Consider the following 16,723-nt stretch of genomic DNA (forward strand, 5'->3'; position numbering starts at 1 on the left):
AGAAGGGGAAGCAACTGATGATGTAGTGATTTTAATTACTGGTTTTGTTTCATCATAAACAGTTCATTCAAATAATTATATCAAGTTTATTATTTTGAAAATGGCTGTAGAGCTGGACGTGGTAGCCCATACTTGTAATCTCAGTACTTGGGAAGCTGAGACAGGATGATGACAGATTGTGGTTAGCCTCCACCTCTCGTGAAACCCTCTGCAACTTAGTGAGACCTTGTTTCAAATAAAAGAATAAAAAATGGGGCTAGGGGTGTAGCCCAGAGGTAGAATGTCCCTGAGTTCAATCCCCAGTACCTTAAAAAAAAAGGAAGAAGAAAATGGATCCCTTTTTTTTTTTAGTACTGGGGATTGAACCCAGGGACATTCTACCACTGAGATACCCACCAACCCTTTAACTTTTTTATTTTGAAGCAAGGTCTTGCTAAGTTGCCTTTGAACCTGCCATTTATTTGTCTCCCAAGTACTGGGATTATAACCATATGCCATTGCATCTGTTTCTCACAATCTTTGAATTATGAAGTGAATTAATAATTTTTAATATTTTCAGTTTAGAAATTTCTATCATATTACTTGTAACCTTTTCAGTTCTCAAGTTTCTGATTTGTTATATAACTAATAATCTCAGAAGAGTATAAGATTCTGTATAGTAATTGTTTTGAACTCTAAAAATGTCATTGATATAGATTTGCAGACTGTTGGTCAAAGAATATGGAGTAGAGGAAGAAAGGAAGAAAAGAAGTGGAATTTTTTAATAAAAATTTTTACCTTGAATATGAAAAGCAGAGAGCTTTCATATCATGGAATAGAACATTAGCTATTACTCTAACAGAGATATTGAGCCAGATGGCATAAAGCATTTTAGTGTATCATACCAAAATTGATATCTTAATTCCTATATTGATAAACAAACCCTTTTAAATCTAAACAGATTATGTATCTCTATAAATAGAGTTTTATGTACTTGTAGAGAAGTCTGATTTATAAATGTTAAACATTTAATATAAAATCTCAATAACCCCTGGGAGAATTACTAAACAAAATAGCCCAACTTCTGCAGTAAAATATATGATCATTGTAGCTGTTTACAAGGATCCATTTTGGGCATTTGGGGAAAGAATTGTTTTCCCCCAATGATGTCAGAGCTTTCAACATGACGAGTTATGTTAATTCCTGCCACCTTTTTTCCCTCTTCTAGGCGTCTAACTAAGGAAAATGTGAAGCCTTCGGGAAGACAAATTGGGAAGTTGAGCCACAGCAATCCAACCATTTTGTTTGATTATGTATGTTTTGAGATTAATATTACTTTAAAGGAATTTTCTTTTGGTTGTCTTTAAGTCACCAGCAATGGATTTTTTTTTGTGTGTGTGTGGTACCAGGGATTGAGCCCAGGGACATTCTACCTCTGAGCTACATTCACAGTCCTATCATTCATTCATTCATTCAGCCCTGGGGATAGAACCCATAGGCATTCTACGTCCAAGTTACACCCCCACCCAATTTTATTTCTTATTTGAAAATGATCTCACTAGATTGCTGAGAACCTTGCTAAGTTACTGAGGCTGGCTTTGAACCTGTGGTCTTCCTGTCTCAGCCTCCCAAGTACTGAGATTACAAGCGTGTACCACCATTCCTGCCATGAATGATTTAATTTTGTGTTTGATATTTTAGGGGACAAAAAAACTCTAGGAAACAAAATATTAGGTTATGCTAATTAACAAAGCTTAACTATACTGTACATGTATATGTTCTTTTTTTAAAAATAATATACAACAGTTGAGCCAGGCGTGGTGGAGCATACTTGTAATCCCAGCACTTGGAAAGCTGGGACAGGAGGATTGCATAGGTTCAAAGCCAGCCTCAGCTACTTAGTGAGACCCTGTTTCTAAATAAAATGTAAAATAGGTCTGGGAGTATAGCCTAGAGGTAGAAAAGCCCCTGGATTCCACCCCTAGTAACCTTCCCAATATATATACATATATATATATGAGTTAATACTAATATAAACAGTCCCTTATTTTATCATTTTGATTTCTAGAAGCATTGTTGATTTTTAGTTTTAGAAACATTTAAGTAGCATTTCATTATGGTTTAGATACAACATTCTTTTATTTTTACAAAGTTTCTAAAACACATTTAACATAGATTAGCCTTTATCGTTCCAAAACCCAAATTTAGACCCCTGGTATAATGTCTTTTTTGAAAAATGTAGCCTAAGCTCGGCGTGGTGGCACATGCTTGTAATCCTAGTATTTGGGAGATTGAGACAGGAGGATCCAGGTTCATGGCCAGCCTCAGCTGCTTAGTGAGGCCCTTTGCAACCTAGACCCTGTTTCAAAATAAAGAACAAAAAATAGGGCTAGGGATGTAGCTTGGAGGTAGAATGCCTCCAGGTTAAATCCCTGGTATGCCCCCCCCCCCAATAATGTAGTCTAAGAAAAATTTCTCTAGGCAATGATAGGATAAGTTTTATATAAATAAGAATTGATAGGGAACCAGTTTATTTATTTTTTTGAAAAAGTACAGCCGTTACTTAGTTGGCATAGTAGAAGTCCCCTAAATGTCATCTATTCTTTGTTGTTGTCTTTCAGATCTTGTCACAAATACAGAAGTATGACAATTTAATTACACCTGTAGTAGATTCATTGAAATACCTCACGTCATTGAATTATGATGTCCTGGCCTGTATCCTTTCAAGTGAAGGAATGCATAGATTTCACACTTCATGGGTCATAATGGTGAACAATTTATTTTTATTCTAAGTTCCTTTAGTAGCCATGTGAATTCTATTCACTGGCTTTTCTAACACCCCACCCCTTCCACCTCCCAATACTGGGGATAGAACCCAGGGGCATTCTACCCCTGAGCTATACTCCCAGCTGTATTTTTTATTCTTTATTTTGAAACAGGTTCTCAATAAATTACAGTGGGCCTCACTAAGTAGCTGAGGCTAGCTGTGAACTGTGATCCTCTTGTCTCAGCCTCCCAAGTACTGGGATTATAAGCGGGGTCACCATGCCCGACTGGTATGATGTTTTACTCATTAAGAGTGAGAGAAAGCTAGGTGTGGCGGTGCATGCCCATAATCTCAGTATTCAGGTAGCTGAGATACGAGGAACACAAGTTTGTATGTAGCTTCAGCAATTTAGAGTAGCCCTTTACAACTTAGTGAGACCCTGTTTTAAAATAAAAAATAAAATAGGAATGGGGCCGTAGGTCAGAGGTAGAATACCCTTGGGCTCAATCCCCAGTACCACGAAAAAATAAAAAATAAATAATAATGAAAAATAAATATGTAGCTGTCCAAACAACCTTTGTGTTGTATAAAAGAAGAAACTTTGGGTTTACCTATTGTCTTCATAAAGGTGGAATTTACCTTGCTTGCTGAATGGTGGAAAAGAGGCTAAAGAAGAGTTGATACTAAAATGAGTATATTTATCATTAATTTGCAATAATTTGAAACAAACTTTTTTGTCCCAAGATGTGTTATTATCTTTGTTAAAGCTTCTTTGTTAGACCTGTGACAATTTTTTCTTAATGTATAAAAGATTGTATCATTGAAGCATTAGCTAATCCAGAAAAGGAGAGAATGAAACATGATGATACAACCATCTCAAGCTGGCTTCAGAGTAAGTATTTTTATTTTTCCAGTGATGAAATTACTATTGGTAGTAACTGCCATGTTTTGCATTCTGTTGCTTATGCTTAGATAGGTTTTGTTTTGTTTTGATATTTGGGATACTGGGTATGGAATCCAGGAGTGTTCTAACTCTGAACTATACCCCTAGCCCTTTTAATTTTTTATTTTGAAACAAGGTCTTGCTAATTTGCTGAGGCTGCCCTCAAACCTGTGTTCCTCCTGTTTAGCTTCCCACCCACTGGGATTAAAGGCATGTGTGAACATGCCCAGCTATACTTAGATACTTTCAAGAATGTATTTGACAAGGGTTCTTGAGAATATTTAGTCACTTACCTTGTTTTAAAGTATCTAAGTCTTTGTCTGTATAAGGAGATTTATATATTATTTTTTAGTTTTCCAGACTCAAGAGGCCATCATTGACTGTTATATTATTTTGGAGATGAAAATTCCTTTCTTTTAAAATACTGTTACTTTATTTTTATTTTTTATTTTTTACTTTTGGTGGTACTGGGTATGGAACCCAGAGGCTTTCTACCTCCGGGCTACACTCACAGACCTATTTTATATTTTATTTGGAAACAGGATCTCACTAAGTTGCTGAGAGCTTCATTAAAGTAGCTGAGGCTGGCTTTGAACCTGTGCAGTCCTCCTGTCTCAGCCTCCCAAACGTGGGGATTACAAGCATGCGCTACCATGCCCGGCTTAAAATACTGTTATTTTAGAAGAGTTATCTTAAAAAACTAGTCACATTACTTCCTCTTTTGATCATCATGAAATAACAAAAACTCAACTGCTAATCAAAAATTTACCTAGCCAATTTTCTCTTGTTTCTTATACTTTTGCTACCTAGCAAACAGTTCTTTTTCCTTCAACCTGTTGTGTCTGAAATCTAAATTATGCAGTAGTTCTACTTCCCTATTGTCCTATAATGTCTGATATATTCAGTAAGTCAAAAATTATTTTGGAATTATTGTTCTAGCCTGATCTTTTTCCTCTTCCTAATATTCTAGGTTCCATTAATACTTTTTGTACTTTTTATGAACCTTTTGCATCTGTCACTCCCTTTACGTGTATACCAGTCAGTGGTTACTCATCTTCCCTTAGTCTGTCTTCTGTTTATTCATTAGATTTTAGCTTAGGGTTTATTTCCTTGGAAAAGCTTTCTTTATTAATGCTTCCACTCTCAAGTCTGAGTTAGGTATTCCTCTTTGGTACTCCCTTGAAACCTTTTATTTATTGTAGTTATTTTTGTTTACTTTTCTTCATCCCCCACTAGACCATAAACTCCTTAAAGGTAGGACACATTTTTTACTTAATATTATTTACATGCTTTAGCAAATAATTGTTGATTAAGCTACAGATTACTTGGCTTTACTAGAATCTTCTTGTCTTATCTTGGAGTTACTCTCTGCTAATGATATAGGGAATATTTAAAATTAGCCTTTTGTCTGCCTCTTGGTCTATGAATGCGTTTTGTTGGCCATCTACAGGTAGTAGCATATTTGTAGATAAAAATATATTCTTTGACTCAAACTTTTGAGGGATGAGCCTTTTGTTAGTTATTTGTTTACTCAGTGATCTGCAAGATTTTGTTATATTCTAATTAAGCAAGCTATGTTGGTTTAAATAATTGCCCTACTTTATACTGTGGATCTATGAATAAATCATCTGACATCAAAGTTTGCTTCATCAAAAGGTTTATACCAACCTAAGATGATTGTTGGAAGGATTCGATGAAATAGTTAATGTAAAGTGCTTGGTATAGTGTTTAAAAACTCCATTCAGTTGCACTAGCAATACCTCATTTTGTTTTAGAAATAGAGTTAATTTAAGAAATGATAGTATGCTTTTTATTTTATAAACTTTTTATTTTTATTCTTTCTTAAACTTCATATAGGTCTGGCTAGTTTTTGTGGTGCGGTTTTTCGTAAATATCCAATTGATCTTGCTGGTCTTCTTCAGTATGTGGCCAATCAACTAAAAGCAGGCAAAAGGTAATCATAGCAAATTATATGTAAATGAAATTTGATAATTGAGCATTTTTTATAGTTTTGGAATATTGAAATTCCTAATATTCTGAAAGACCATTAATTGTTTGTAAGCTCAAGTAGAATAGTTGCTTATTTATATAGATTATTTAAGGGAAATTATTACCTAATATATAACGATAAACTTATTTTCAGTAATAAATGTGATATTTGGCTATATATTGTAACACATTAAAAAGATTTTTACTCCTTTTAACTTTGTTAGACTTTTGAGCAAAAGGTTAGTATATTGTATATCCTCTTATGACAAAGCACACTGCAGGATTATGTTACTAGACAGTAATTGACTTTTGCTACATTGAGTATTTCATGGGAACAGGATTATTTACTTTATTAGCACCACACTCTCACCAACTGAGCTAACTGGCCAGTTCATAGGATTATTTACTTTAATAAAATGGTATCTTTAAAGCATAGTTAACTAAAAAGTTAAATTTGAACATTATAGATATGTAAGGCTTTCATATCTTTTGGACAGTGTCCTAAGTCCTGAAATTTATTTTATTCTCAGCCAGTATTAGTGTTTAGAATTTGAATTAGTATGCCTATTGAACTTCAGCAGTAGCTTAATTAGAATCAAAGCACTAGATATTTTTTCAAAAGTTTTCTGATAGTAAACAAAAAAGTAGAAGTTATCTGGTGTTCTAAACAAGTATTAAAGTATTTATAGACAGATTCTTATTTTGGCTTTTGAAAAAAATTTTAAAAAGCTATAGGTTCAGTATTTTGTCAGCATATCATTTATGATATGTTCATCTGTCAGACATCAATATACATTTCACGCTTCTCTGTCTATATGCTAGGAGAACATGCTTCATCTCTTAATCTATAGCTCAGTTTTGTGTATCATGAATATATTTCTGTGACCATCTAATTAAAACATAGTTTAAAAAATACTTTGTTCATGTTTGTATACGAACATGCTTGAAGTTTGTAAACTAATTTGTTTTGAATTTGGATATACTGATAGAAATAAAATATGAAATGTAGATTAAGTATTGGATTTATAAAAACTGGTACTATGCTGTGATTGTGTTAAAGAATAGCTTTATTTTTATTTTTTTTGGTGGTGGTACTGGGGGTGAAACCCAGAGGCTTTCTACCTCCGGGCTATACTCCCAGACCTATTTTATATTTTATTTGGAAACTGGGTCTCACTAAGTTGCTGAGAGCCTCATTAAGTAGCTGAGGCTGGCTTTGAACCTGTGCGATCCTCCTGTCTCAGCCCCAAGCGCTGGGATTACAAGCGTGCGCCACCATGGCCGGTTTAGCTTTATTCTTAAGAAATCCATTCTTAAGAATTTCATGGGGTAAAAGGCCATGATTAAAATAATTTACCTTCAAATGATTAAAGCAATTGTGTGTGCATGTACACACACACAAAGTGGAAAGTGTAAATAAATAACATCATTTATTTGTAAATGATAAAATATACAGGAGGAAAAATGTTATAAATAGGTTAAGTTGGAATAAAGGGATATGAGTATGTTTTATACTATTTTTGTTTTTGTATCCTATTTATAAATTTTTTTGGGGGGCAGTACTAAAGATTGAACCCAGGGGCATATTACTTCTGAGCTATATTCCCAGCCCGATTTTATTCTTTATTTTGAAACAGGGTCTCACTAAGCTGTGGAGGGCCTCACTAAGTAGCTGAGGCTGGCCGCAAACCCAGATCCTCCTGCCTCAGCCTCCCAAGTACTGGAATTCCAAGTACTAGAATTCCAAGTGTGCGCCACCATGCCTGGCCTATCTATAAATTTGAAATTATTTCTAAGTTTAAAAAACTAAAGCAAACATTTTTATAGGCAATATTTTATTTTTCTTAATAGTTTTAAGAGTACAGTTGTTTTTTAGTCATGTTATCTCTCCCCCTGTATTAATGTACAAATAATTAAGGATTCTTAGTACATTAATTACAATGTATTATCATTCCTATAGTTGAAGTTTTAGCTATATACCATTTCTTTTGGTTTTTTGAAATAGTTTTGACCTGCTTATATTGAAAGAAGTGGTACAAAAAATGGCAGGCATAGAAATTACAGAGGAAATGACAATGGAACAACTAGAGGCCATGACTGGTGGGGAGCAGCTAAAAGCAGAGGTGAGCATTGCTATTTTTGTTTATTGACTTAAAAAATGTATACTCGTTTCCCTTCATCTCTGGTTTCACTTTGAAGGGTTTCAATTATTCACAGTCAATTTTGGTTTGAAAATTTTAAATGGAAAGATCCAGGTATAAACAATTCACCAGTTTTGCTTTGAGTTCCATTCTGAGTAGCATGATGAGATCGTGCCTTCCCACTCACTTTCATTTGGGCTGTGAAACACACCTTAGTCCAGCATGTCCATACTGTATATGTTAACTACCTATTAGTTACTTCTCAGGCATCTTTGTTTTCAGAATGACCATATGGATAAATGTCTTGGTTTATCACTGTTATCTCAGTGCTTACATTGAAGTAACCCTTAATTAGCCTAATGCCACATCACAGTGCCTGTGTCCTTTATGTCGTCACCTAGGCATTGTATCATCTCACATGATTGTAAGTAGGGTGAGTTCAGTATAATGTTTTCAGAGAGAGAGTGATCACACTCATCTGACTTTTATTAGAATATAGTTATTTTTTTGTGTGTGTGTGGTACTATGGATGGAACCCAGGGACATTCTACCTCTGACCTATACCCTCAGCAGCCCTATTTTTTATTCTTTTATTTTTGAAACATGGTCTCATTAAGTTGCAGATAGTCTAAGTAGATGCAGCTGGCTGCATACCTGTGATCCTCCTGTCTCAGCCTCCCAAGTACTGGGATTACAAGTGTGCATCACCATGCCTAGCTATAATTCTTTTTGTGAGTTATTTTTGCTAATCTTTCTATGCTTAATTTATAAGTTAACTTTATCATAAGTATATATGTATAGGGAAACATACAACATATATAGAATTTGATAGAGGTTCCCCTGCTAGCTCTCAAGGTCCATTTGTAGGAGAATGTAGGGTAGTCAAGCTTCCAAGACTCCAGACACATTCAAATGAGGTGCTGCACATGGCAGTCTGCCTTTCTTTAAAGAAACAATAAAAAAAAAAATTCAGATATATATTATCATAACCTTTAAAAAAAACAAAGCAAAGTATGAGAGACAGAATTTGTGGTTTCAAGCATTGGCAGTGGATCTTGGAATATATTTGCCACAGATAAGGAGTTACTATTGTATGCATGGTTATTATAACAAATCCAAACAATATGTAGGAATACAAAATCAAATGCTAAAGCCATACATGTCCTATTTTTATATCCACCACATATATATATAGCAATATATATATATATCTCATTATTGGGGATGGAACCCAGGGGCATTCTATCTCTGAGCTGCACCCCCCCAGCCCTATTTTTTATTCTTTATTTTGAAATAGGGTCTCACTGAGTTGTAGAGGACCTCACTAAGTAGCTGAGGTTGTCTGTGAACCCAGATCCTCCTGTCTCAGTCTCCTGAATGCTTGAATCACAAGCGTGCGCCACCTCACCCGACTTTTAGCCACCCTACTGTTTAAAAATTCAGATATAGGATGTGAAGGTGATCTGGCTGTGACATCTTGTCACCCCATTGATCGTCAGGGTTGATTTAGCTGATCTGGCTAGTTAGGTGGACGTCCCCTTCTTCCCTCACCGCTCCATGTGGATCCCTCCTGAAGCTGCGCGCTTGGTCGAAGAGGACGACCTTTGCCAAACAGAGGAGGACCGGTCTTCGGTCAAGGGTATACGAGTAGCTGCACTCCCCTGCTAGAACCTGCAAACAAGCTCTCAAGGTCCATTTGTAGGAGAACGTAGGGTAGTCAAGCTCCCAAGACTCCAGACACATCCAGATGCGCTGAACATGACAGTCTGCCTTTCTTTAAAAAAATACAAATAAAAATTCAGATATATATTAGTTATCGTAACCTTTTAAAAAACAAAGTATGAAGAGACAGTAAATAATACAGTTGTACTAAAAAGACATTTCACATCTTCTGTGACCATTGATAGTCTCGGTTTTAATCTTAATATACTTTGTTGAATTTTTTTCACACTGAATAAAAATTTGACCTTTAGAAGGGTTTGTAAGGTGGAAAATGGAAAATATTCTGAATTTTAAACAAAATTCGCAGTTATCTTTAACTCAGATATAATCAATATGTGCCATTAAAATGATATTCCAAGAAATGTTTTAATGATTGTTACCTCAGCTTTCTTTTGTTTCTTTTTCAAATCATGTGGCATGCCCATCTATATGCCAATAAATTTGAATCTTTTCTTATACAGGGTGGTTACTTTGGCCAGATCAGAAACACTAAAAAGTCCTCTCAGAGATTAAAGGATGCATTATTGGATCATGATCTTGCTCTTCCTCTCTGTTTACTCATGGCTCAACAGAGGAATGGCGTAATCTTTCAGGAAGGTGGAGAGAAACATTTGAAACTTGTGGGAAAACTTTATGACCAGGTAAATTAAAGTGGCTTTTAGTTGATGTAGGTTTTTTAATCCTGATAAGGGAATATAGAGAATATGATATGATATAATTTGAAAACTGTTATTTTTGTTATCACAACAACATAGTGTGAAACAACTCTGATGTCAAATATGCATTCTAGAAATAGGGCTTCTGTTCTGCCCAAATTATGGCATTTGAGAGATGGCTATGGGAGATTAATAATATGTGTAAATTTGTCAGTTAATTAGGTATTGCTTCATTATTTGCTATCATGGCATTTTTGATCTCTGGAAAACTAGAATTTCAGTCACAGCAGAGTAGATGCTTATCTGTTCTTTCCTTGTATGGTTGGTGATAGTTAAACTCATTTTGTAGGCTAATCATTGGTTTTAGCGCTTAATATTTGTATCTTCTGTAAATAAAGTTTCCATCTTTTATCAGAAAAGGAATTAACTTCTGTTTTCTTGTGCATATTGTTTTATGTGATTTTAGGTAAATATATTCTACTAGAAGTAATGAATAATAGCTCGGAACTTAATAGACCTATTTGGCTATTCAAGCATTGGGTTGGGCATCCTGTTAGGGCCTTGGCATCTTTTTTGTAATATGATTATTATGCCATTATGTTTGTAACCTCTTTAGGTATAAACTTTGGATTATTTGACAGTAGTAAAATATATACTTGGCTAATATAAACATGTGAAATAATCAGATTTAAATTCTTAAAATTTCTTGGGCACATAATTGCACATAATTTATGGTGTATTTGATACATGTGAACAATGTATAATGATCAGATTAGTAATTAATACTTCTACCTCCTTAAGCATTTATCATTTTTTTATGTTGGGGCCTTCAATCCCTTCTTCTAAGTCTTTGTAAAATATTACGTATAAGCTATAATTTGGTAACCATGATCCAACCTCTATTGCCCCTTCCCTCCCCCAACCTTTATTAGTATTCACTTATCACTATTCCACTCTCTGTTTCTATGAAATCAACTTTATTAGCTTCCATATGAGAGAGAACATGTGGTAATTATCTTTTTGTGCTTGGCTTATGCCACTTAACATAATGTTCTTTTCCATCCTTGTTGCCACAATGAAATTTATATTCTTAATTATTGGTCAGAATATTGTTAATATGTTAATCAAAATATATTAATTATTTTAGAAAATGTTTAAGTTGATTTTGTAGAATGGTAACATATATATATATATGTTTCTTGTCTTATTTTTAAAATTCAGTGTCATGATACCCTGGTACAGTTTGGTGGGTTTTTAGCATCAAATCTAAGCACAGAAGATTATATAAAACGAGTGCCTTCAATTGATGTGCTCTGTAATGAATTTCATACACCCCATGATGCAGCATTTTTTCTGTCTAGGCCAATGTATGCACACCATATTTCGGTAAGTACGTGTATTTCCTTTGCCTTTCAAGAATTAAACTCTAAATTGTTTATCAGCCCTTTGCTTTTCTAAATCAAAGACATAAGATTGTTTCTTGGGGATTTATTCTTGTCTTTTGCTATTTTCATCTCTGAGCTATGTGTAATGAATATATCCCCTTTAAAGCAGGTCTTACTGGTTCTGTAATTTTATTGCCATTCCATCATTTGTTCAGGTTGATGTCTTATGCACCCTTTCAAAACTATAGTTATTAAACATTAGGGTTGAGGAGGAAAACAGAGAAAAACAGGGGGTGGCTATACGGCCTAAGCAGGAATAAGTCTTCTCAGGAAATAGAATTCCTTAGCATGTAGGGTACATTGGATGAGCAACCAAACTTCTCTGGAAATCCTGGCTTTCTAAAAGATCATTTTATGGAAGAGGGAAAGTATGTATTAGAGGACTGGTACCCCTCCACGAATTGGCTACCAAAAAGCTGTTTGTGGTGGTGCACGCTTGTAATCCCAGCATTCGGGAATCTGAGACCTGAGGATCACGGTTCGCGGACAGCCTCAGCTACTTAGGCCCTCTGCAACTTAGTGAGACCCTGTTTCAAAGTAAAGCATATAAAATAGGGCAGGGGTGTAGCTAGGAGGTCAAATGCCTTTGGGTTCCATTCTCAGACCCGCCCCCCAAAAAAATTGGCTACCAAAGGGCTTTCTTAGTATAATTCAACTAATCCCTGCTCAGATTCTTAGGTCAATGTGAGCTTGTTGAACAGCTTTCAGAAATAACAGCAGCAACTTGTTTTCTGTTGCATATATCTAGTTCCCCAGGTGACTTGTGATATAGAAAACTGTTTATGATTCCCCATTTGACTGAAAAGATGAGCTTGAAGTGCTAGTTAAACTAACTTTAGACAAATAAATGGTCACCAAAGGTAAATATGAAGTGTAGCGGTCTTTTTCTTATTTCTTTTATGCTGTACTGGGGATGGAACCCATGGGCATTCTACCTCTGAGCTATACCTCCAGCCCTATTTTGTATTCCTTTATTTTGAAACAGAGTCTCACTGAGTTGCAAAGGGCCTCTCTAATTAGCTGGGGCTGTCAGCGAACTCTGATCTTCCTGTCTTAGCCTCCCAAATGCTGGGATTACAGGCATGTACCACCATGACCAGCTTATAGCTGTCTTTTCTAATCAGGCCTGTTTTTCTAATTAGGCAAGGAGTAGGAGGGGCCTAATAGTAAAAATCATAAATTTGGAACCAGAGAACTGGGGACACTAGAGCTGTCCTGTAATCCTTATATACCTTTAACTTATTTTTTTACTTTTAATCATTGAGACCCATCTTGAGATAAAGGAGAGGCTTTGCCCCAGTTCACATTTGAAATCTTTTCCAAATTAGTAGCTAGGTTATCTTATGCAGGTAGTTTCAGCACTAGTTATCCTATGTTTTATTAGAACCTTAGCATATGTCATTCTCCTTAGCTAGTTTCATATTAGTTACCTTCTGTAAGATCCACATTCTAACTTTAGAAATCCTCTGTTAACCCCGGGTGCTATTCTTTGAGTTCTCTGATATAATTGAAACTTACTCTGTCATAACTAATGTTCTTTGTAGCTTTGTCACTTGCATAGTCTCAGTAGTTACCAACATACTCTAATATGAGGATAACAGCAAAGACATCTTCTCACTTTTAGAAAAATTGTTAAGACTCAGGTCCTGCTTGAGATAATATCTGTAGGAATAAGGACTTGTTACACTTTCAGTCAGTAAGCCTGGGGGTAAAGTATCACCCTGGACACTCCGGAAGAGTGTAAGGAGCTAATAAAATTCTTGCTTGTCAGTTTGAAACTAGAGCAGAAAAACCTCTGACCATCAAGTTTTGGGTTACATGTTTAGCACAAATGAATGACTTAAATGCTTTTTCTATCATAACAAGCAGCTTGTTTTAGGACTTCTCTTCCCTTTAAGGATGGTGTCTAACCCAAACAAAATTTTCTTGGTGAGAGCTATTTCTTGAGAAATAAAGTACATGAGATGATAGCAACAATTTTGCTCTGTATTAATTTTCTTTTTTATATTTGATATACATTCTATTATGAATTCATATGTAGTCTATCCCATTGTAGTAATGGATTTTTTTAATATAGTTAAGAGTATGACTTTCCTCTGTCTTCCAAATTACGATAAACTAATTAGGCCAAAGAAGCTGTAATATCAGTTCTCACATGCTTTAAACATTAGAAAACTAGAGCTATTTATAGAAAATGTTAATGACTTAACAGTAACCAGCTGGTCTCGGTTTTCCTTTCCCAGTTTTAGGACTAGAGTTTTGCATCCTAGGGAACCCCTACATTCCTGCCAAATCTGGACAGTTTATCAACCTATTTAGAAGTCTTACAGTAATTTTCTCATAATCTTTAGTGCTGATCCAGCTTCTTTTTCTTTTTTCTTTTTTTGTTGGTACTGGGGTTCCTGGAAGTCCTCCTACTTCTGGGCTACACTCCCAGACCTATTTTATATTTTTGTTTGGAAACGGTCTCTTAAACCAGCACGGCTGGCTTCGATCCTGCATGATCCTCCTGTCTCCGCCTCCCAAGCGTGGGGATTATAAGTGTGTGCCACCATGCCCAGCTGATCCAGTTTCTTAATTGACAAATTGTAACAGCTGGTAGGAACTACATGTAGTGGTACTGCATTTTGTCCTGGCTGACTGTTAATAGTTCCATTCTATCTCTTCATTGATGTTAAGACTTTCTATTTGGTTCTATTGAATATCTCAAAAGCAGGATTGAAAGCCCATGTTCAGTCCGTGATATTACAGTAAGAGGGAATAGCTTGGGGAAAATTGATGGGGGAACACATTTGCTCAACAGGTCAGATTTAATTAAATTTTTTGAAAAATTTCTAGTTAAAACATGAGACTAAATATTGGAACAGCTTTCAAGAATGATTTATCTTTTATCTTAAAATATATGTTGTTGGTAAGAAACTAGAATTCCCATAACAGTTTTAGAATGGCCATCTTTTGTTTCTTTTTTATTTTTTTATTGGTGCACTGTATTCATACATCATAATGGGATAAAAAACTTGTGTAGACATACATGCACACATTGCCCAGTTAGCCCCTACCCAATCCCCATCCCATTCCCTCCCATCCCTTCTTCCCGTGCTTGGCTTAGTGGTTGACATCTAATAGTACTTTATCCAAAATTAACAATGATAATCTCACATAAAAGATTCATTTGTCTGATATCAAGGTTTTGATCACTTAGAGATAACATTTCAATATTTCTTTTTTGCTTTCTTTCTTACCAGAGGATTTTTTTATTTTTTAAAGGTAAAACTATGATACATTATTTTCAGAAAAAATCTATCCTAACATGAAATATGAACTCTAAATACCCAAAACAATCTCGAAAAAGAACAAAGCTAGAAGATGTACATTTTCTGATTTCAAACGTTATAAATCTACAATAATTGAAACAGTGTAGTGTAGCTATAAAGGCAGATGTATAAATCAGTGGAGGAAAATAAAAAGCCTGGAAATAAATTTTTCCATATATGGTCAAGTTATTTTTGACAAGGTTTCCAAGAACATTTGGTGAAGGAAATAATAATCTTTTCACTAAATATTGTTAGAAAATAATAATTCCATGAAAAAGATTAAAATTGGACCCTTACCTAACACCATATGCAAATATTAACTCAAAATAGATAAAAGACCTAAATGTAAATCTTAAGACTATAAACTTTTAGAAGAAAACCTGGGTCATAAAACTTCACAACATTGAAATAGGCAGTGATTTCTTAGATATGATTTCAAAGGCATAGGCAACAAAAGAATAAACTTCCTAAAAAATAAAAAAAATTGTACATCTAAAGACAATGTAAACAGAGTTAAAAGTTACTGATAGAATAGGATAAAATATTTCCAACTGCTGTATCTGGAGGTATATTAAAATAGAAGGTATTTCCAAATAGATATCCTAAAAATTAGCAACAATAAAAGCAAACAATACATTTTAGAAATAGGTAAAAGACTAAAATAAATAATGAATCTCCAAAAATAGCTAATCTTAGTTGTCTGCTGGATGGAAAATCTTGTTTCTCTGGTTCTGGTGTATATTACCTATTTCTTCTTTGTAGTTAATCTCCTTGAGTATTTTCTCTAGCGCTGGTTTTGAAGACATAAATTCCTTCAGATTCTGTTTGTCATGGAAGCTTCTTATTTCCCCATCTAATTTGATAGATAGTTCTGCTGGGTAGGAAATTTTTGGCTGGAAGTTGTTTTCTTTCAGAGTTTGGAATATGTTACTCCAAGCCCTTCTGGCTCTCATGGCTTGATTTGGGAATTCTGGAGTGGTTCTAATTGGTTTGCCTTTGAATGTCACTTGGCCTTTTGGTTTTGTTGCCTTTAAGATTCTCTGCTTGGCTTCCACATTGGTCATTTTGACAATTATGTGGTGTGGGGAACCTCTTCTCTGATCCTGTCTAAAGGGAGTTCTATAAGTTTCCTGGACCTGTGTATGGACCTCTTGCTCTATGTTTGGAAAATTTTCTATTATTTATTTGAAGAGATTATTGATTCCTTTGGTTTCACCTTCTTTTTCCTCCTCTATTCCGATTATTCTTAGTTTAGCTCTCTTAAAATGGGCCCATATTTCTTCAATGTCAGATTCCTGCTGTCTGATTTTTTTTCCTAAGTTATAAATTATGCATTTGTTTTTGCAGTGATCATCTTCTAGGAGCGAGATTCTATTCTCCATGTGGTCTAATCGATTGTTTATAGTTTGAATTGATGCCTTTACCTCAATGATTCCATCTTTTATATCTTTTAGACTCTGTAAATTCTTTTCGAAGGTCCTGTATTATTTCTACAGTTATATTCCTGATTTGATCTTTTGGAGATCTCTGATTTTCTGTGTTATCAGGTTCTGATAATATGGGGTTGTGGGCATTCATTGCTCTATTGTTGTTCCTCTTTCCCATGATTTCAGAATTTTTTGCCTTCCTTGGGTCACTACGACTTCACTTAGGGTGCTGTGTATCTCGAGTTTGTGGTAATCTCAGCCACCACTACTCCTTTACCGGGTTTTATCGCAAAGTGTCAGACCCAGGAAGTTAATTGAGGCTGTGCGAGACTGTGGGGGT

General features: G+C 35.0%; 1 protein-coding gene across 1 annotated transcript in view; it reads left to right on the forward strand.

Moving 5' to 3' along the window:
* The window catches only part of THOC2 (THO complex subunit 2), a gene marked incomplete at both ends in the record, with an annotated part of 127,295 nt that overhangs the window by 92,370 nt on the left and 18,202 nt on the right, over positions 1-16,723 (forward strand). The window contains 7 exon segments of the mRNA XM_080718494.1: positions 1,208-1,292; positions 2,601-2,694; positions 3,558-3,638; positions 5,547-5,643; positions 7,684-7,801; positions 10,003-10,182; positions 11,419-11,583. Coding sequence (XP_080574620.1) covers positions 1,208-1,292; positions 2,601-2,694; positions 3,558-3,638; positions 5,547-5,643; positions 7,684-7,801; positions 10,003-10,182; positions 11,419-11,583 — 820 coding nt within the window.

This window comes from Muscardinus avellanarius, assembly GCF_963383645.1.
Source record: "Muscardinus avellanarius genome assembly, chromosome: X".
NCBI classification, from domain to species: domain Eukaryota; kingdom Metazoa; phylum Chordata; class Mammalia; order Rodentia; family Gliridae; genus Muscardinus; species Muscardinus avellanarius.